General features: G+C 37.7%; 2 protein-coding genes and 1 pseudogene across 4 annotated transcripts; 1 reads left to right on the forward strand and 2 right to left on the reverse strand.

The window, feature by feature from the left end:
- The first annotated feature begins 1,146 nt into the window (after positions 1–1,146).
- On the forward strand, positions 1,147–2,628 carry LOC143878205 (ABC transporter G family member 1 pseudogene; annotated as a pseudogene).
- Positions 2,629–8,487: 5,859 nt separating this feature from the next.
- Positions 8,488–12,278, reverse strand: LOC143879237 (transmembrane emp24 domain-containing protein p24beta2-like). The gene is made up of 5 exons (XM_077381507.1): positions 11,973–12,278; positions 11,675–11,884; positions 9,952–10,138; positions 9,750–9,857; positions 8,488–8,813 (listed from the first exon to the last, which is right to left on the reverse strand). Exons 2-5 carry the CDS (start codon positions 11,882–11,884, stop codon positions 8,680–8,682), a joined length of 639 nt encoding a protein of 212 aa, XP_077237622.1. The 5' UTR covers positions 11,973–12,278; the 3' UTR covers positions 8,488–8,679.
- Positions 12,279–14,475: 2,197 nt separating this feature from the next.
- On the reverse strand, positions 14,476–22,357 carry LOC143879236 (Aldolase-type TIM barrel family protein). Of its 3 annotated transcripts, XM_077381505.1 has the most exons (11): positions 22,217–22,357; positions 21,993–22,174; positions 20,675–20,923; positions 20,401–20,577; positions 19,242–19,316; positions 19,068–19,112; positions 18,765–18,929; positions 17,605–17,683; positions 16,561–16,643; positions 15,487–15,555; positions 14,476–14,685 (listed from the first exon to the last, which is right to left on the reverse strand). In XM_077381505.1, the coding sequence occupies exons 2-11, from the start codon at positions 22,149–22,151 to the stop codon at positions 14,602–14,604; spliced, it is 1,185 nt and encodes a 394-aa protein (XP_077237620.1). In that variant the 5' UTR covers positions 22,152–22,174; positions 22,217–22,357; the 3' UTR covers positions 14,476–14,601. The 3 variants fall into 3 exon arrangements, 2 of the variants coding, with proteins under 2 accessions (XP_077237620.1, XP_077237621.1); XM_077381506.1 differs by lacking the exon at positions 22,217–22,357 and having other exon boundaries at positions 20,675–20,943; positions 21,993–22,132; XR_013251178.1 differs by lacking the exon at positions 14,476–14,685 and having other exon boundaries at positions 17,577–17,683.
- Between the last annotated feature and the right edge of the window lie 31 nt (positions 22,358–22,388).

A 22,388-nucleotide genomic window follows, 5' to 3' on the forward strand; every position in this document is an offset into this window, starting at 1 on the left:
AAATTGCCAGCCCTAGCCGAACATATATCATTTCACCATGAAATGCAAGTTTCTATTGGGGCCCACCACTTGCGCTACATTTTGATGATTTACGAATTCTACGCGAGCTCATGCGTAATTTGTGTATGATGGGACCCTCAATTGTGGACTCCAGGATTCATCACTTTCTATAAAGGAGCAACTCTCAAATATCTCGACCATCATCCTCCGGCCTCTCTCCACTACCTCACCCTCTTCTCTTGTCCCTTGGCTGCCCTCAAACCACTACCTTCATCACCATTTTTACAGCCCTCATTTCTACCACCCTTGTTTTGCCATTTTTACAGCTCAAATCTCTACCCTTGCTGCCCTTTTTATTTCACAAACCACCACACCCTTGCTCCCCTCTTGCTGCCCAGAAACACGTCAAAACTCCATCAGCTCCTTGCCTTGCTACGGTCCTTTTCACACCCCAAAAAACTCCCTCCAGATCATCGCCTTCTTGCTGTCCACACTACTCCCTCCTTTCCACGCAAAACTCAGGCCAGTCCCGACCCATGTTTCCATTCCTTTCAGGGCAGCAATAAAAACCCCATTCTTCCTCAGTAAAAACTATTCTTGAAAAAAATAAAACAGAGGATGAACTAAACCGAAATGGTGGGCATTTATCAGTTGTGGGGCTTTAACTTTCGGATTTCGGTTGAGACCGAAACTGAAAACTTCCGAAATATACAAAATTACAGAAATTTCGGGTAAAATTTCGATAACCCTATATATATATATATATATATATATATATATATATATATATATATATATATATATATATATTTTAAAAGTTTATTTTACTCATAATCGGTTCTCATAATCCAAAACAAACCGGGCAAAAGAGAGAAGGTGGAAGGGATCAGAACAAGGGTAAATCAAGGGGTGAAAAAATACTCTTCCCTGGGTTGCTTCTTATACATACATATGTTTTGCAGGACCTTTCATGTCGATGGAACAGGTAATACAGGAAAAAAGAAAGATCAGGTACTCGTCTAAACTTTGACCTTTTCTTTTACAGTTTGAATGAATCTATTATACATCCATTCAAGAAAGTATTAATTAAGGTTCTGTTGCTTATTAGTTATTACTATATGCGTTTTTGTTCCAACTTCCAACTAACTTCTAAGCTGTTTAAAGCTTCTTTACTTAGATGAGCCCACAAGTGGGCTCGATAGTGCAGCATCATACCATGTCATGAGTAAAATTGTGGGCCTCGCACAGCACCATAGAAGAACTGTCATTGCATCCATCCATCAGCCTTGTAGTGAGGTGTTTGAGCTCTTCCATAATCTTTGCCTTCTCTCTTCAGGTCGAGCAGTTTATTTTGGCCCGGCTGCAGCGGCCAACGAGTTTTTTGCATTGAATGGCTTCCCATGCCCATTACTGAGGAGCCCTTGTGATCACTACCTTAGAACAATCAACAAAGACTTCGATCAGGACATTGAGCAAGGGATAGGGACCAAAACGGCTACTGAAGCAATTGACATTCTTGTGAAGTCATACAAGTCATCCATCACTTATCAACAAGTATCAAGATGGGTAGCTGAGATATGTAAAATGGAAGGAGGATCTTTGGAGATGAAGGAAAGCCAAGCTAGTTTCCTATTGGCTACGTCTTGCAATTTACTTCGGAATATCTCTGTGCATTGACACCGTATACACTAACATTGGCTACAGTTATGGGTCAATTCAGGAGAGAGGGTCAATGCTCATATTTATATCTTCATTCTTGACATTCATGACGATTGGCGGATTCCCATCTTTTGTAGAGGATATGAAGATCTTTGGACGAGAGAGACTAAATGGGCATTACGGTGTCAGTGTATTTGTTATTGGGAACACATTTTCTGCTATTCCCTTCTTGTTTCTAGTCTCTGTGATCCCAGGCGCCATGGCTTACTACCTTGTCGGCCTTCAGAGATCGGTGGAACACTTCACATACTTTGCTTTGGTGTTATTTGTACGTATGATGTTAGTCGAGAGCTTGATGATGATGGTCGCAAGCATTGTACGGAACTTTCTCATGGGTATAATCACCGGGGCCGGAATCCAAGGGCTGATGATACTGAGTGGTGGCTTCTTCCAATTGCCAAACAATCTCCCCGAGCCATTTTGGAGATACCCAATGTACTACATTGCCTTCCACAAGTATGCTAACCAAGGATTCTACAAGAATTAGTACTTGGGACTTACTTTCCCTAGCAATCAGGCAGGAGGACCACACACCATTACTGGTGATGAAATTCTGAGAAATATCTGGCAAGTTGAGATGGTTTACTCCAAATGGGTTGATCTGGCTATCTTGGCTGGGATGGTGGTTCTATATAGACTAATGTTTTTGGGTATTATAAAGGGAATTGAAAGGGTTAAGCCGATGATAAGGGCTTTACAATCTGCCCCTTCCAAGCAAGCCATTCAAGTTCAAGTCATGGACCACTTATCTACCCCTTCACATGCTTAAATTGTTTGAAGTACCCTTTGTTCCTTTAATACTGCTTTAGGGACTAGTGTTAATCCAGCATGTAAAGTCCAATTATCGTGTACTCTTCAATCAATTCCATGTTTTATACGATAAAATAAAAAATAAAAAAAAGCTGTTTAAATATACCTTAAATGAAATTTTACTTTATATGTCAAGACCTGAAAGGCCTTCCTCTTGTGAAGGGCTGAGATTAAAAGACGTTATAGTGAGTTTAATCTGAGCCCTTCACAACAACCACTTGTTTTTACCCAAACATTGCACCACACTACAACAAAGATGATTTTTACTGGTAGTCATGACCATCACTAAATACCCTTTTTGTTTTGAAAAAAAAAATATTTATGAAAAACCAAAAAGTGACTGAAAATGAAAGAATTTCCGTAACCAGTCAAGGGTAGGGGTGTAAATGGATATTCGGAAATTCGATTACCGTCCGCATCCGAATCCGTTTAAAGCGAATATTATCCGAATCCGTTTCAAGAGGATATTATCCGAATCCGTTTATGAGATATCCGGCTCTTAGCGGATGCGAATCTAGTAAATCATTTTTATTTATTATTAATAATATCATTAATATTTATTTTTAGTAATGACACACTATCTTTTGTTTCTATAAGAAAAGTGAATATTCTTTTTAGAAAAATAAAAATAAAAACAAAAATAGCCCAAACCCATTCCATCAACATAACCCAAACCCATTCCATCATATACAAAAAAAAGGAAAAACCCAAAGACCATTACCAACACTATCATCCATCCCCATCGCCTCCCTCTCTCTCTCTCTCTGCCTTTGTTTTAAAAGGAAGAAGAGGATCTCATATATTTTAGGGTTTGAGAGTTAATTTTGTGAAGAGAATGTGGAGGTCTAGTTTTAGGGTTTGGAAAAGTCATTCGAGTAAGTAGGAGAAAAGAGATAAAATGTTGTAATAAAATGTTCGAATTTACCGGATAAACGGATACGGGATAATATCCGAATTCGAACAATATCTGACGGATACGAATTCGGTAATAGATATTAAATATCCGTTGAATCCGAATCCGAATCCGAATTCGGATAGTATATACTGTAATCGAATTCGGATATAGCCATATCCGCTCTGAATTCGATCCGTTTACACCCCTAGTCAAGGGTATAACTAACAATGCTGAAAAACCATCTTTGTTGAAAACCAAAGACTTGGCCAATTGAACTAGAGGCTCAACCTTGAAAACCAAAGCCTTAACCAATTGGCCATGGGGCTCAACCCCTAACCAATTGACCTTGGGGCATTGCCGAAACCGCGCCTTGTATAATGGGATTGGGAGGACTGATGAGCTTGATCCACTTTTTATTTGAGAAGACACGCTAAAGTACCCCGCACCGATCAGGAAGAAGAGATAAATCTTCGAGTACAGACCATGTGGGGAGAATATGGGGCCGGGTCCCATCACACGCAAAACAGTCCCTATTTTTTATCCTATATTCCTTAATTAATTTTGTCAAAAATTAGAATAAAGGGTCGTTTCGTCTTTTAATAAACAAGGGTATTGTTGCCTTTTAATAAGCAAAGGTTAATTTTGTCATTTTGTAGTTATAAAATGTCCGCTACATTCATTCCATAGGGCTTTGTTCACTTGGTTTCCCGGGAAAGGAAAAGAAAATGTGTCCCGGGAATTTGACATGGCATTAGGAAAAGAAATTCAGGGAATTTGTGCAGGAAAAGGTTTTCCTGGACTGTTTCTGGACTGTTCACTTGCGCAGGAAAAGGTTTCCAGGGAAACTGCTTGCCCTTCTTTTTGCACTAGTTTCTCAGAGAAACGAAATCCGTGTGTTTTTTGTCGGAAATGAAATCCCTAAATGGGGGGGAATGGGCTTTTCCATGTCATTTTTTGACTTTTTGTAGAAATTCCACATGTGTAATTCTATTTTCACTGGAAAGCAAGTGAACACCAGAATTCTATCTTGTCAAGGTCTTGTCAAGGAAAAAAGATGTTGTTTTCTAGGGATTTGCTTTCCAGGGAACGCATGTGAACAGAGCCTAGGAGAACATCCCACGTGATTTGATTTGCACACCAAGGCAAAAAGACGTGGCCTGATTTGTAAAACAACAAAGTAAAGAAACATCTTGCAAATACCTTAGTCTGTGAGACTCTGTTTGCAAAAAGTTGACAATTTTCATTAATCAGAATATGAATACATAGATTGCGGACCAGTAGTCCCACGTACACAATATTTAAGAGGTTAGAGGATATTAATCCAATAATCATAGAGAAAACCACCAAAATCATCGTAGTAAATATCCTTGGTATTCTTTCAGTACAAAAAACTAATCTACTGCACCCCCCCAAGCCACTTCTAACCACCCTAGATCAGAACAAAAAAACCGGACACCGCCAGAAGGAAGACTGCATTAACAACTAGAAGACCTAACGATATCTACACCGATCCACTAGAATCCCTATTCTACGAGCATTTTCTTAATTCCCTCAAGAAGTAGTCAATCAACCTCAGTTTCCAATTCCACCAGTCATAAGGTGTGACTGTTTACTACCATTAAATCATTTTATGTTTTCTTTGAGCCTGGAGTTTTTCTTCCTATATTAATGTGTTGCGAGTGTTTTTTTATTTTTATTTTTCAATATGCTTCTCTCATTTATTTATTTTTTTGTATAGAGATCCTATGTAGCTCCCGGGCTTCTTACTTTCCATATTTTTAATGTGTTGCTGAGTTTACCATCATTATTCAAGATATATGGGTAGACAGTCCAATATTTTTAGCTTATATTCCAATTTGTCTTTGTTAGTTCTTCGGAAAGAAAACCGGCTTACCATAATTTATGGATAATTTTTGTAGTGCTTTTACCCGAACCATCCTAAGAGCAACTGTTTCTAACTTCATATGGATGCCTAACCATAGCAGAGTTGGGTAAGCCTCTGGACCTTCTCTAGGTCAACTCAAATATCCTTGACGTGCACTTCTGGGGCTCGATATCAGGCTGTAGCCCGCTATTTTTTTGGGTACATGTGCATGAACAGCCCTCCCTTGTATAAAAACTGTAATAATTTGATGGGAAAATTTAATTCCTTTTTATTTAGGGGGCATATGTTATTGTTAATCCGGGCCTATTACTAAGATATTATGCTGCAAAAGCATCTAGACAAGGTAGACCTAAAATTAAATTTAGCCATTCAGGTTCCCTCTTACTTAATTTGTAAAAACATTGAGAAGGTATTAATGGAAATCCTTCTTTAACCTTTTGACTAGGGCTGCAACTCGAGCCGGGTTTTACCCGACCCACATCGACCCGCCCGAAAATAATCTGGGTTGGGTTCAGGTTTCATGGGTTTCGGGTCGAGCCGGGTTGAGCATCCAAAAGCCCGCATGAATCTCGGGTCGAGCCGGGTTTGAAGGGGCCCGACCCGAGTTACATAAGTTATAGTATGTAGTTTTTTTTTTTCTATTGTTAGTTAAAAGTTAAAAGTGAAAAACCACGCACCCACTGTTATAGTATGTGAGTGTAATTTCTGCTTCTATGAGTTGAGTTGATTCAAGTGTTTGATTCAGCATTGTTTGATTGTAATTACAACATTGTTTGATTACAGCATTGTTTGATTCAAGTGTAATGTGAGTGTAATTATATCATTGTTTGATTCAAGTGCAATGTGAGTGTAATTTCTGCTTCTATGAGTTGAGTTGTCTTGCCAAACAAGAGTTTTCCTTAAAAAATTGCGTCAACGTGAAAAAACCCGACCCAACCCGAGATTTATCATGGGTAGGGCCGGGTTTGGGAATCGTGGGTTTTCCGGAAAAAAACCCGACCCGAACCGACCTGAGTTGCAGCCCTACTTTTGACAATTCTCCTTTATTAGAATTTCATGTTGTGCTAATAAATGTTTCATTTCTGGCTTACTGATCATCCAAAAACAGAATGAATGCCGAGGAAATCATCAAACTACTTCAGCTATATCTTGTTAATAGCCGTTGGGCTTGGTTTGCTACGGGGCATCCAAATAATTTTTTATTAGTATCAACACTCTAAAGATCACGGTTATATGACCTTATTCACGCTAGGCTCAACTCTTTGTTTTTGTCTCGAAATCAAATGTCATTTCCTCTTCTAAATGACATTTTGAACATACTTAAAGTTGCTTTATTTGTTTATTACCACAAAGCCACAGATGCAACACGAATGAGCATGAACGCGATTAATCTAATCCGTCCATCTCCTTGGGAAAATGTGAAGTACCTATCAATCCGTGTGCAACACAAATGAACTTGAACCTGATTAATCTAAACCGTCCATCTTGTTCGGAAACCGTGCCTACCTTCCTAACAAATTTGCACTTGTTTTGTTAATTAATTACCTCGAAGCAAGGCAGATATGCAACACAACAGATATCAACTTGATTGATCCATACCGTCTATCTAATTATGAAACCATAGAGTGATTGATCCATACAGCTCAAAACCGTCTGATCCTATATGCTCCATCAAGAGCATGAAAATGGGTAATTGAAGAAAAGATAGTCGACCTTTTTAAAACCAATGATCAAAATTCACTAGTCAAAATTCACTGGCCAGGATGGTCGTTCCGACTAGCCGTGTGCGACCATGCTGCCACTGGAACCCTCGGTGTAGTCCACCCAAAGGTGTCACTACTTCTTACGAGACTTCAAAAATGGAACCGGACTCCATTTCCTTGAAGATTGCGGCATCAAAGGGAGCACCACCAACAGGAGAGGAAGCTTCGTCTGAGGAAGGAGCATCACCAACCGTCTTCTCCGCTGCTCCAGCTAAGGGGGAACAAAACCCTACTCCAGCTTCCAAGATTGCGGCACCAACCCGTCCCTCCGCTCACATTTCGTCCAAAGGAGCACCAACCATTCCCACTGCTAAGGCAGCAGCACCCGACTCAGTTGCCTAGCAAAGGGGTCTTCCCGATATATCTTTCCGTGTGTTTTCCGGAAAGTGTTCTAGGTGATTGGTGTGTTTTCATGTTTCAAGTTTATGTGTGTTTGCTTGTAATCTCTCCATGCCTTCTAGTGGTGGGTATGTTTATACATTTCTAGTTTTTGTTTGTTTATAATCTCCCCATGCCTGGTGGTGGGTCTGTTTCTGTGTGTTTGCTTGTATGGCTCTATGCCTCTCTGTTTGCTTGTATGGCTCCATGCCTGGCTTGAAGAAATGAAGTATTTAAGTATTGAATAAATGAAGTGCCTTGTCTGTGTTTTCATCATATCCTTTACCGAGTAATTTCTGTTATCAATTGCTGACGGCACATAATTATTTTGACATGTTTGGATTGTAAGAAAAAATTATCTGATCGAAAAAATGTATTTTCCAATATTTATAGGAAAATAATATGTTTACGGTTAATTTAGAGGGATATTGTCATAAACTGAAAGTCCCTCTTAAGTAAAAATTGAATTGGTTGTCTTTTCTGGAATTAAAAATGGGGATGCAAGTATAGTTTATCTTTTCTGTTAAGATGTCAAATCTATTTTAACTTAGACGACCATCGTGACAAGGGCCAGTTGAATTGAAATCGTACTGGATTTATCATCTCTCTTAACAAATTCCACTCACACAGCTCAGACATCTCGTCACAATACATTGACATGTGAGAGGTTTTCAAAGCGCTTCTTCGTACCGTGAGGTCATAGCAAAATTTACCAAGAGAATAGAAAATTTTCATGTATTTAGTAAGATTAGGCTGTGTTTGAATTGCAGGAATTTTCTTTACAAGTTTAGAAAAGAAAAACTTTTCTAGAATTTCTTAATTTTTGGTTTGATTACAAATGAAAAAAATAAATAAGGTAACTTACCACTACAGTACAAGTTGTTTGAGAGGGACCTTCAATTTATTATGATAACCCCCTAAATAAGCTATGACCATATATGATATCCCTCTAAATTGTGGGAAAGAAAAAGTCCTTGGAAACAAAATTTACGTGAGATGTTTAGTAACGTGCAATCAAAACAGGGACTAAGAGAACAAACAGTGAAGATATTGGAAAACTATAACAGAAAGCATCAATCCCAGAAAATTCCATCTACATACCCTGTTAAGAAATTCATTGCGGAGGCGCATGAGCTACATTGTTCTAAAGAATAAAGTGAATGAATACCTCATGTTAAGGGCTCGGCTTCTGTATCTCACACCACTAAAACTAACCCAGAATAAGAAATCTAGACTCGGGAGGTCCCAAGCTTTCGCTCAAAAAGACGGCGTAGAAGATAGACTTGAAGCAGACTGGCCCCAATAAGTGCTGCCGATTCAAAGAGTGCCTTGTGAATCGCCCTCTTGCTCATCCCTTCGTTCACTGCAACCATATTTTATGATGCTTGAATTGTAAACGCAACGACAAATTATATTACAAAAAATAAAATGGAAGCGAGTTTGTTACAAATTACAACCCACGTTCAGAATATTGATTTTCTTCGTGAAATCATAGAATATTTGAAACGAATGAGACAGTGGATCCAAAGTTCTTATTATTTTTTATAAAATTAAAAAAATTATCCAGATAGTAATAAATGTAGAAGAAAAAAGGCAGGCAAATTAATAATTGTATTAACACCCACAACCAATTTTCATCAACTATACATTAGACGGCATTTCAAGACAGTAACAAACTGTATATATCATTCAGACCAATCAGACATGGAAAAGTTGGTTTAACATGTTACCTTTGATTCCATTTCATCATTCTTCAATTCATAAGATTAAAACAATCTTAAATCTGTAATTGATCATTAACCTTGTATGTATTTCGTTTCTTAACAAATCATACTGGTTCATGAATGACATATTTTTCATCGTAACTCAGAGAATTCAGACTAAATTAATTTCTGGGAGATTGAGATAACAACTGTGATTATGTACAACAATAAGGAAGTTCTTATTCTTGACCTATATCACATGATTGAGGAAGATTCAATAAATGAGAAAATCTTCATTTAATTGGAAACAAGTTTTCAGGAATTTTCAATACTAAAGGATTCTATCCCAAAAATGCACTTGCAGGGATCAGAAATGTACCATGGCATCTTGGCCTGAAAAAGTGTACTTGTCTAACAAATCCTTGAGGAAAAAATATAAATCGAATGATTTCATTCTAAAAACCCACGGAACTTCCTTTTTCTGTGTAAAAAATTAGTTTCTGATTAACAGGTAAGTTGATACAATTCAGCTTCCCATAGTAATCAATGGTTTATTATTTGCAAGCATAAAAACAAATTAGTAATTTAGGACATACCCTGTGCTTGGCGATCCGTTTGAGCCTCCAGCCAGTGCTGCTCAAACTGCACATTGTAAAGAGATTCTTCTAACCTCTCAATCTGTTCTAACAAAGGGTTGAAATGCTCTGCAGATATTTAACAAAGGTTATATAAGAGGTTTATTTATTTTGTGCACACTACAAAGGGGTGGAAATGAATTAAGAAGTGCAGGACCCTAACCTTCTTTAGCGTGCTGATCAAAGTACTGAAAATGGCCAACATGCAGATCGAAGTCTATGGTTTCATGATACGGGGACTTGTTAGTGAAGCAAAAGCGGTGAAGACCTTTCTTGCGAACTACGAATTCAAAAATCTCGCTTGTCTTGTCATGTGACTCGTGAATTTGATCACCAGAAGGATCCTTCACCTGATAATCTCAAAAATTTGTGAGATCAATATTGGGCACACAAGCAGCATCAGTAGAGGTATACAATAAAAGAAAATTCACTAAAGACATATTTCCTGAACAGAACAATGCTGGATCCTGCATGGGAGTTAATGTCAAATGGGCTTGTAGTGAAGCTTGCCACCCATGCCAATTGGACACATCATGATATAGAAGTCCACAAATTATATAGATTCCTTTAAAACACCAGTGATAGCAACGCATGATGCAAATAGCCCAAGACCTTTTGGCATAATGATGCAAAATCGATTGCATTCTCCTACTATAATTATTGCATTAAAATGAAATCCAATTTGACATTTTATGGTGAAATAACATAATATCTAGCTTGAATTTTGCATCAGAAAACGAAGAACACAGCCAATTTTTGTGAATTAGTTCTTTGGTTACTTCCAGAAAAAGCATGGATGATGACAATAATATGTTCTATAATACTTATTATCATTTAAGGCAAGCTCTCATGCGCATTTACTTTCCACACCACTACCAAGCTAACAAAGTACAAGAGCAAGACAACTGTCTATGATGTACTTCCCTCAACTCTATCAAGTGATCTTGTGGAACACATCGCTGCTATTCTTCTATTCCTCTTGATCCAAAATGCACATGCCACCACAAAGGGGGTTAAAACCCAAAGGGTTAAGCATTTATCACTAAGATGGCTACACCACCAACCCTCCAAAAGATCTTTATAGGACCAGGAAGGATTCATTGAATACAAAAATGATCGAACAGCCCACACCACACCATTCTCACAAAATCACAATGGAGAAATATATAGTGAAATGACTCCTCAGCTTTCAAGCAAGCACACTGAGATTTGCCAATTGAAATTTCTTCCGCTTACGAATGTCATGAAGATTGATTTTTTGATGTGTTACCATCCACGAGAAGACCTGGTATATTTGGAGGGGTATACAATCTCCAAATCTTTATCCACTTAAAGAAGATTGATCCCCTCTCACCAAGGAATGAGAAAAAGACTGCACTGAGAAAGATCCAATAAGTTTTTGCTTGATCATTCCAAAAAAAAAAAAAAAAAAACCTAGCTAGTAAACATTTTCAGATAACAAACGGCTTTGTCTGGAATTTACATCTTTCCTTGATTGAGAAGCTCAACATTATTGAGGGTTAACATTCTTAATCGCATGTTCTGAATCCTTACAACTCTTCCTGTCTTTCTCGATTAATCATTGATAGCTTCATGCACATAGAGGATTTATGCCACATTTCATATTTATAAATCTTTATGCAACTAAATGTGCCTTGCACTAACCTCTCTCACCCACTTTAATGTAAAATGATGGCCTCTCAAGAGACTTTCAAGTGAAATATTAAAATATTCAAAACCAATGTACTCCTTTAGTTTTAGTTAGGATAAAACATTTTCATCTTCCAAACAAAAACCATAGTAAAAAAAATTCAATATGCACAGTAAATTAAACTCGAATGTTATGACTTCAATAAGATTCTGGATATGATTTCCTGTAATATTACCACAAGATCCGCACCATCACTGGTATAGTGCCATGGTGTATCAGCTTTGATCACGACAAAGGACACATGGACAGTATCCCCTTCATATTGAACCGAATGGGAGAAACATTCTTCCCTATCAATCACGAATCTAATCCCAAAGGCAGAATGCAGAGTTGATAGCAGGCCTAAGATTCCAACAAGAATAAATCTGGATGAGCAAAACGTCATCTGTACATTTGTGACATGCAGATACTAGGAGTTAGCCAACCCACCACAATAAACGAAATCAAATCAATAGATGATGATGGAATCATACCTTATGATGGTCTTGATTAAAAGCTCTAAAATGCAAAGAGAATATCCCAAATCCAAATCACGAATTAAATAAGATTGAAGAGAGATGAAGGCAGAAGGAGAGGGGAAGAGGATTTGGAGATGTTGATGGTAGAGGAATCGGGAAAAAAAAAACCGTCAAGAGAAATCTCCAGCAAGTTTTGGGCAAATCTGGAGGGCAAAATAGAATTGAAGTGACGAGATTACCCATAAGGAAAAGAAAGTGATCGTGGGGATGAGAATAGTGGGACGAAGAGGAGTGGTCAAGATGGAAGGAGATTGTGGGACATGATGGGAATTAAATGCAAAGGGTGGGAGAAATGGCATTTGGCAGATTTTGTCACCTAACAACTTGAGCAATTAAGCGATTTTGTTGGATTGTTGATTTAAATATAGTAGTAAGGATTGTTGCACCGAGATTTTATATGGTGTAAGCCCTTATAGTACGGTATTTTTCTAAAAGTTTTGTACGGCCTACAACATTAGGATGATCCAAACCGTCCATCTGATGGGCCATAACATAAATAGGCTGTGACCCAAAAATCTTTTCCATAGGATGATCATAGACCATGGACTAGCTTCTCATGGGTTTGATGGAAAGCAGATTCCCACTAGGAGAGAGAGAGCAACGAGCTTCTCATGGGTTTGATGGAAAGCAGAGTCCCACCAGCAGATAGAGAGGGAGATGGCGGTAAATGTGATAAGGGGTTCTTCGCGACAATAATGGAGAAATTATTGATTGTTTCTTCCTCCACAGATCAACCTGAAAACATCCATGGTCTTGAAATCGAAGCTATTTTTCAAGGCCTTCTCCTAGCTATTGAAAAAAATAGGTAAACCAAGTTTGGATCGAATCTGATTCGATGATGGCGGTAAATGTGATAAGGGCTTCCTTCAAATGCCCGTGGAAGGAGGACACCCTCATTAGAATCCAAGCTATCCTCAGCAACCTCAAATGGAATAATACTTAATACTAGAAAGTGGATTGGCACATTCCCATCCAGCTCTTCCCTCCCCCTTCCTTTGACATTGACATTGTCATTGTATCGAATAACTCCATATGATATGGGAGTTCTCTATGAGAGATTGTAATTGTACTATGTTTGTGCATTAAATTCTGATAGGGTTCTGCCAAACCCCAGCTTACTCATCTGAGAGAGAGAGAGAGAGAGAGAGAGAGAGCTAAAACTCATCGAGCCAGATGGAGCCACTGGTTTGATGCTCCAGTGCTAAAACTCATCGAGCCAACTTGAAGTATGAGTTGACTGAAGAAGTCAAATCCAAATTTGAGTCAGACTGGTGATAGGATCAAACTTGAGTTTCTATAGAATTTTGTCCCAAGCACAACTCTGCTAGACCGACTCAAGCAAACTCAGTCGAGTTTTTCAAGTTTCAGTGTCGTTTTATGCCATGTTTGGCAACCATTATTTTATTTTTTTATGACAAATTTAGTTTCTCATGGTAGGCAGGTGGGAGGAGAGATTTGAGAGGGCAAGGATGAATATAAGGTAAGAAAAGCCTAAAAGCAAACCAAATGGAGTCTTCTGTTCCCTTGTTTTTTAGGCTTTTCTCACCCTTGAGTTTTTTTTGTTTCCTAAGCTTTTCTTACCATTAGTTTTTTTGTTTCCTTATTTTTCAGGCTTTTCACACCCTCTACTCTTTCCTGCCCTCTCAAATCTCCTCCTCTCCTCACATGAAAAAATTTCATGGTTGCCAAACACGGCCTTAAAATATGAAAGAGGCACAAATAGAAGCCAAAATAAGAGGCAAGACGTGACTGTAATCATGGCTTTTTAAGAGAATTGCTAGCGTCCATCGCAAAAGGCATTTCGCAGTTGGTCTGTTGCCAGACCAGCCACCTCGTGAATGGAGACAAAAGCTGTTGTCTTCATTCACAAGGTGGCTGGTCTGACTCGCGAGATGCCTTCCCTGTATTAATCATCGAGATACAAATACTTTTAGGTGTAGGCAGTTGTTAGGAAAAGCATGAACGTACCTGCAAGTTCAGTGGGCACGTGACATTGTGGTGGTGGTGGAACTTGGGTAGGGTCGGGTTGAGATTTTTGTTAAAAGATGAATTCGAATCAACCCGAACCAGGCCCCATTTTATGGTAAAAGCTCAACCCAAAATCCCAAAGTAGACCCGAGCAGCACCCCTTAACATGCTAAATCCATAAGGGCGCGACCTCATTGTAATGTGCACCCCACTGGGACTTTCGTTAATTAGAACGGTCCATTTTGATAGGCCTTGCTTTGGATCCCTTGTGGCTCAAAAATCAAATAATGTGTCATCAAAGATGAAAAACAATATATAACCAACAGTTCACATTTAATGTGTAAAAAACATATGCAAATCGAGACCGTCGATCATGTAGACCACCGTGAAGGCAATCCAAATGGGCATTGTCCTTTGTCCCACGGTGAATGGACATCACATACACGAAGAAGAAGAATTACACGATCAATTGTTTAGGGTAGTCCCTAACTTATATTTAGAAGAAAATGTTTTTCATTTATACCAAAGCACTGTAATTTCAAAAATCTAAAGTAATAATAAAACACTATCATTATTCGTTTCGGGATTCTTATAACAGAAAAATTCAAAGCCAAGATCATAGAGAAATATCTTTACCAAAAAGTCCCGCGATTCCTTTAGTGGGATCGGTCTGTTTTACGATTGATTCCCCAACCAAAACCTGCAGATACATAATTACATACTTTTGAGTAAATATCAGTGCAGTTAATAAGCAATCTGAAACATAAATAACAAGATAAAATTAAAGAAGGCTAAGTAGAAGATGGAAACAATTAATTGGATAATTAAGAGCCTGTTTGTTTGGATTTTGATAACCGATTGCGAGTCCAAAACTGATTGGTGTACTCAAAATTACATTTAGACCTTGTTTGTTTTGAATTGAGAACTGATTGCGATTCCAAAACTGATTATTGTAATCAAAATTAAATGAAGAGAGAACTAAAATGATTAAGTGTGATGAAACGATTAATTAGAAAATTAAAATGTGATCGGATCATAAACTCAGAACATAAAAGAGTTCACCTATGGTATAAAGCCTAAATTGAGCAGTCCAATAGCACAAGGACTTGCTCAAGGCATCAGTTAAGTTACAGGGTTAGCTCGGATTCAGCAACAATGAGACAACTCAACTAAGTGAAAAAATCGACTTAATACTAGAAAGTTATAACTAACAAAAAAATGAGGTTCTAGAAAAGGTCAGAAAATTTAGAAAACAAGATTAGCATCTTAAAGACAAACTTGATCAAAGACCAAACAAAATTCCAAGTCAAAAAGTAAGGCCCACATCAAGTCTGAATGAGAGTCTCATGGTTTTAATCCTAATTAACGGAAATGAGTATATGCATATTCACACACATGCAAATGAATGCATATGTGTGTGCGTGTGTATACATAACATTTGAAAGAAAACATACAGCCACAGATCTATGCAGGATATGCTAATTGAAATCACAGAGCTTACCGCTTTAACTCCAGCTTCTTGCACGTAAGCAATATCGTCAGGAGTAAACAACCCAGATTCCCCGACAACCTGAAAAGCAAAGAAGAAAAGAGACGGCATAATTGCATGCTACCAATGCCAGAAAAAAGGACAACAACATGCAAGAAACTCTTACTCATGAAAACCGTAGAAATGAAATCTGAAGTCTAAACACATGCTATATATGCTAAGTACTTAGAGAAGACTTCAAAGAGGGGATTTTAAGAATGAGTTATTCAAGAAACTTTTCAGTACATAACCGAAATTTCAGTGAATAATAGAGTTTAAAATTCTACAGGCCATAGCGAGGGTGCAGAGAAAGGGTGCAGGGTGGCCCTCCAGCAATTCAAGAACAACGTTTGGGCCCCATGTTACTAATACTTATGCTTTTTTTTCTGCATGCTTCTGAGCTGGTTTCTGAAGCACAGTTTCCCTCAAGCAAAGATTCTATTTTACCAAAGCCGGAAAGTAGGGATCTCTAAGCAGCCTCCCCGTAACTTTCTCTAAGTTTAAAGTGCTAACGGCAAGACCTCCTTCCCGTATCTGGCCTAACTGAAACTAAAAGTCAACCGTGACTTGAAAAGAGTACCTAAACTGCTGACCATGACTTCAAAGCAGGACTTAGGCAGGTTATGTCAAATGTCAAAGGATAATAAAACCTTATATTCCTACTGGTTTTGTACCTAAATTCCAAGATTTTCCTCTTTTTCTTTTCGGTACCAAGCAAGCAGGAAAGATTCATTGATCCAACGGATGCTTTAGTCAACAACTAAGACCAGAAGGCTGGAACTTTCTCCTAATTAACTGGAAGATAGAACTACAATATCTATTGAAATTTGATGCAGTTAATGATGAAATTGCTGGTCGCCAAACCCCTACAATGTTAAACACGAGTTGAAGGGTCAAAGTATAATAGTACATGCAAAATGAACTTTATTACGCCATAATCATGATGATCAATATCTCAGTAAGAACATTCACTTTCACTTGACATAAAATACTTCAGCTTTAGTGGGCAATGGTTTCTTTGTGGGAGGAGGCAAAAAGACCACTTACAATTATGTCTCTTTCACGGATAGCTTGGCCACGATCTCCCTCAAGAAGCTTCTTTGTGTTACTGATATCAACTTCAAATGTTTCTGTGGATACACGAGAAACAAATTTTCAGTGTGATATACAAGGGCTGCCAATGCATGTCATTAAGTTTTTGATTTATTGCTGTGGCTCACTTACAATAGCTAAAGATAAATACAGAAATCAGTATATAAATGTCCTTTTGCAGTCTACTCCATTATATTAAGAGCATAATGGTCACTTTCTGGTGAAATATGGAGGTACCTATGGGCCTTTAAAAAGGAATAAAACTTGTCTAGAATGCCAATCAGATTCTACAAAAAAATTAAACGAGGTGCAGGCATGGTGTGATTCTGCATTTGCCCCTGATAGTTCTAGAATAATATATTTATAGAGAGTTTATATCCGAATGCCATATTTTGATAATGACACTATTCACTTCATTTTACACTTCTTCACCGGCTGTTAAAGGCTATAACAATTCCCAAAAAGCTCTCTCAGAAAAGTGTGAAATGAAGTGATTAGTGCCATTACGAAAATATAGTAATGCGGATATCAGTCCCCTGTGTGCATGTGTGTTTGAAATCAGTTGACAGTAGGACAAATAGCACTTATCAGATACTTCAAGATCTGGTGGTTTCAAATAACAATACCAAAACTGCAATCAAACTTATTTCAGAACGAACAATTTGGAATTTATAGGAGTTCTTTCTATCTTTGGTCAGTTTATAGGAGTTCGATAAAACCTAAAACATTTTGGAGTAAGAGAAAATAATTAAAGGTATCCAACAAGTATCTGCAAAGCAAATAACAAACTAACATCAGCGGGAAACAAACAATTCCATGGAACAACTAGTCACATGCTGGGCTAATGTAGAAAACGAAGAATATTAACTTAATCCACCAGTTTTAAGTTCCAAAAATTGATGGCTAGAATGGGTTTTCACCAAGTCAGCAGTTCTGCAAAAGTGGAAAGCAAGATGAATATACAAACTTACATATAGTAGCCTGAGCTCAACAGCTTACCAAGGTTGCGGTTATTGATGCCAATGAGTTGGATGCCATCAATTCCAAGAACACGGTCCATTTCTCTTTCATCATGCACCTTGAAATGATAAGAATAAAAAACATTGATTAATTTCTCACAGCAGTGAAACATTTTTCTTTCATCAGAAACAGCAACGACTGTCCATTGAACACAATTGCAAATTGAGAGAGAAATTAAAGAAATGAAAAATTGAAACAAAATAAATAAACTTTAGTTCAAATCCATATATCTTCTGAAAACAGGTGACCACTTAGCTTAAATAAAACACTGCCATGTTCAATGTGAAAACATTACAATCCGAGGGCCGGACCAGTCTCCTATGCTTACGTTTTAGACATAACTTAGCTGAGTCCTACATTAACCAAGGTTTTAAGTTTTGGCTTAGATAGCCATGGAAACGGGAACATTTTGGTTTCGGTCGGATCTAATAGTGGTAAAAACATATGCAAATGATGGAATTTTAAGATAAAACTTCAAGAAATGCTAGAATATGCACAATTATGTACTTAGAAACCCTAACGGATGCAAGATAGCCATCCATAATGGTTTAATAATGCCTAGTAATATTCGTTGTCGCACATGTCTGATAATCCCATAAATACCACATTTCACATGTAACTCATATAAATATGCATACATAATACATACCATATTTCACATGCAATCCATATAAATATAATTATGTAACACATAGTGATATAGTGTACGACTAATGTACTTGTGATTTTGGGATCGGTATGTGTTCCAGTTTCGTGGGGATGGAAAAGGAAATATTCGTCATTTCGTGCTGGCTTCAATGAAAATTTAAAATCATGACATTAACTAGGTCAAAAATTGATCAACACGGTCAAAAACTCAAAAACACCACGATAAAATGCAAATATTTCTGGGAATGATTACTAAGTCAGCTCAGGATTTAACTAGGTGGACTAGACTCTGGACTAGTTTGATCGGAGTCAATTTCAGAATTTCTGACTTTTTTTTCTTTTCATGAAGATTGAGTTCCTATGCCCAAATAACTGGTAGATGGTATATAGCAATACTTCATGAAGTGATAAAATCAACGAAATATTATAGGTTAAAAAGTTGAGCCATGCCCATAATTATCCTAGCAGAATCAAGAGAATGTGTTACAAACCTCGACCAATGCCGCCAGGCCAAGAATTTTGCAGACCTTAGTCATATATTGGATGTCAGCATCAGGTAAGACAGCCGCAATTAACAGAACTGCATCTGCACCTTTTGTTCGAGCATAGTAAATTTGCCACGCATCAATAATGAATTCTTTGCAAAGAAGAGGGCACTGCATTTTCTCACTCAAGTAAGAACTTACTGGCAAACAAACACGGTATATGAGAAAAGAAATATGGGCCCATTAAATTTTAGCCATATATAATGATTATAAGAGAAGCAACAAAGAAATATATTTAAACAGGCACACCTTTACTTCCGCACGGCATATTGCCACCAGATTGTCAAAGCTTCCCTTAATTAGTAAGATAATAAATTTGGTTAGCAAAATGATTATGCTAAATGGCTCAGCTTCCAATCAACATATTGATTATAAAACCAAACGGATACAGATATCAAATCAAGCAAAGCAAAGGACATTTACCTGGAAATATTTTTCATCTGTCAAAACACTGAGGCATGACGCTCCACCCTTCTCATAAGCTAGAGCAATTTGAACCTATAATTAGAAAATTCATGAATGAAACCAAAGATTGCATGACGAAAGAAAGGAATAAAAAAGACAGTAATGTGAAAAAATAAAGCTTGCTCCTGAAAACATCACTTGCAGGGCCACTGACTGCAGGAAACTCAAAAGGACAATTCTTGGCAACAACTTGTTCATGCTTTTTTTTGAAATATTTTCTAGGGTTTTTCAGGTGGTTCCCCTTTTAATAACTTGTTCATGCATTGAAATAGGTTTTAATTTACTGTGGCATTGTCATCAAAGATTGTTTTGATTTATGTGCATGAAGGAAGATGAAAGTGAAGAGTGCAGTTTCAGGCAAATGGTAGCTGTTTCCTCTGAAGATAAGAGGCCAGAACACTACAAAATTACTTGTCAGCACATTTACCTGTTTGCCGGTTCCTACGTAGAGAGAGAGAGAGAGAGAGAGAGAGAGGAGGAGGAGGAGGAGGAGGAGGAGGAGGAGGAGGGATCATAGGAAACGGAAGGGAGATTCACACAAACTAAGATGCTTCTAGACAACTGCCAACATCGCAAGACATGTAAACCAGCCATTCAAGAACAAATATGTTATGAGCTAATGTTTAAGCAAGATAGAAAGAAGCAATCACTGTCTTTTGTGAGATCAGGGCAACTAGAGTGAATGCAATACCCATCACCTTACATAACTTTTGGAGACTATAGCCTCCACCTCTTAAAATCTAGTAGCTGAATGCTGAGATGTTCTTCATGTGGTTTCATTTGCGAGGTAAAGCAGTTCGAGGAAACTCAATGCAAGGGCTTAATAGAACGCCTAAGTTCTAACTTCCTAGGAAATTGGGAGGGATTGATCTGGAAAGAACAATATCTCAAAATTACATCTCATGGTATGATTTCTTTTTACAAGAGATAATTTACTAAAAGCAGAATAATAAATAACACATCGTTGAGTTTGTTTACAGTTTCAAAATGTTGTCATGAAAAGAAGAAAGGCGGGCATTTAACAAGGAAAATTTCCATTTAGAAACCAACTTCTCGCTGGAAAGTTCAGTATCATGAAAAGAACCAATCCAAACAAGAGCCGAAGTAGCAAATTTACCGGATCAAAATCCTCTCGCAACACTCCTCTACTTGGAGAAGCCTTTTTCACTTCGGCTATTAAAGCTGGCATGCCAGTTCGTCCGTAGGAAGCCTTCAAAGACCCCACAAAATCTCGAACAGGAGGAGCATCCTCAAGAGCCTTTTTCAACATCGTCAAAGGCCTTCTCTGTTTCAACTGGAAAATGTGAAAACAAACAGTAGACGTATTAAAGAAAACTTCATCACAGAAGGGAAACAAAAAAATATAGCTGAGAAATTATAGTTGAAAGTACCTGTGAAACTTCCGTGTCCTTGTTCCAGATTATTTCCTCAAGAATGTTACGAGGAGTGTTGCCTTCATTCTGTAAGCGGAACTCAAAAGGGCCAACGTAATGCAAAGGAGGCCCTGTCAGGGGACGTCTTCTAATTCTAATACCCTGGCTAGCAGCTAATTCCTCTTGCATTCTCCCCAATTCCCACTCCTTGATTTCCATAGAATTTGCATCAGAATCACTTGAAGGAGAAATTATAGAAGAGCCGTCCTTGATACATGTCACAATAACTGAGCAATGTCAGTCATCATCATTATCTTATAAGTACTGGCATGATATACTTAATTACTCATTTTTTAGCATATTCTCCACCATCTATGTTGCGAGAAACCTCTTTATATCAGCAAAAAAATTTGGCTTTTGAGAGATGTAAAAAGGCAGAAGTTCTTATTTATAGCTCAGACCTTAGTTTGCTATATCTTCGTACTCTTTTCACTTGTTCGAAGCTGATTTTTTTCCAGAATTTCGTTGGGCCCTAATATGATCTATCTTGATTACCTTGGTTACTAGTATAAATCATAGCAGGTAGACTAATATCATGGTGCAGCCAAGCTTTGATTCTGTTTTTTATGTTTTGGAATTAAAAATAAAGAAACGTAGAAACTCCAAAGAGAGTTGCAGCTGCCCATATACCATCAAGACTCACTCATATCGTATCTTTCATCTGAATAGAATATTTACTATGATTTTTCTTTTTGATGCCAGCAATATAGAAGGTACTTCCCATCCAGGCTTATGGCATCATGAACTAGTGAACATACCGATGAATACTCAAGAACTTCTCAAAATTGTATATAAAGGCAACCATTTCAGGGAATTCTTCAAAAGCCATTTATATTCAGTTAAAAGAAAACAAGCAATTTGATTTTAGCAGCAAACAAATTTCAACAAACCTAACGACTATTTTCTAAGAAAACCTTACAAATTCTATCATTACATGTACCAACTTCTAAATAACTCATAGCATATCCGTTGTTCTCCAACAACAAAAGAAACCTCAAAAACCCAAAACCCCACCCCCACCCAAACAATTAGAACATAATCCAAGACCCAAATCAACGCATAACGCAATCAAATCCACGCAAGACAACGCGCTTAAAAATCCATATCCGATCAAAAAAAAGCGCGAAAACCGGCATCTCAGTTACAATCTAAACCTAACAAGAATTTTCTCAATAAAAAAGATAAAAGGCAAAACCTTTTTTTGGTAGGTAGAAAAAAACCCTAATTTCCAGAAAGTATATCTCGAACTTCAGAGAATTGGCAGAGAATTACTGACCTGTTGAGCTCTGATGCAGCAAAGAGTAGGTTTTTGTCGCCGTTTCTCCATTAAATTTGCTGGAATTGACTTCCTAACCATGAATTCCCGTCTACATTGTAGGGTAGAAAGGGTCGAAAATGAAACCCTAGGTGGTGTTCTAATCAAAATTCCATCCATTCTTGAAAAAACCTAACCCTAGATATAAAAAATCTTCACACCATTTGAGAAGAAGGGGGTTCTTTTAAAAAGAAAAAATATAAATTTGCAGACTAAATTGGAAGGTAAACAAGATGAAGATTGAACTAGATTCCATGAATCAATGTGAAATGGACCAAAACGGTCCCATGTATCAAAGGATCCGAAAGTTAATGGACCAAGATTTGGGTCCACCAACTGCATCCTAATCATATTCAT

This window comes from Tasmannia lanceolata, unplaced genomic scaffold (genome assembly GCF_043159265.1).
Source record: "Tasmannia lanceolata isolate RefF3 unplaced genomic scaffold, GAP_Taslan_0.1 ptg000006l, whole genome shotgun sequence".
In the NCBI taxonomy this organism is placed as follows: domain Eukaryota; kingdom Viridiplantae; phylum Streptophyta; class Magnoliopsida; order Canellales; family Winteraceae; genus Tasmannia; species Tasmannia lanceolata.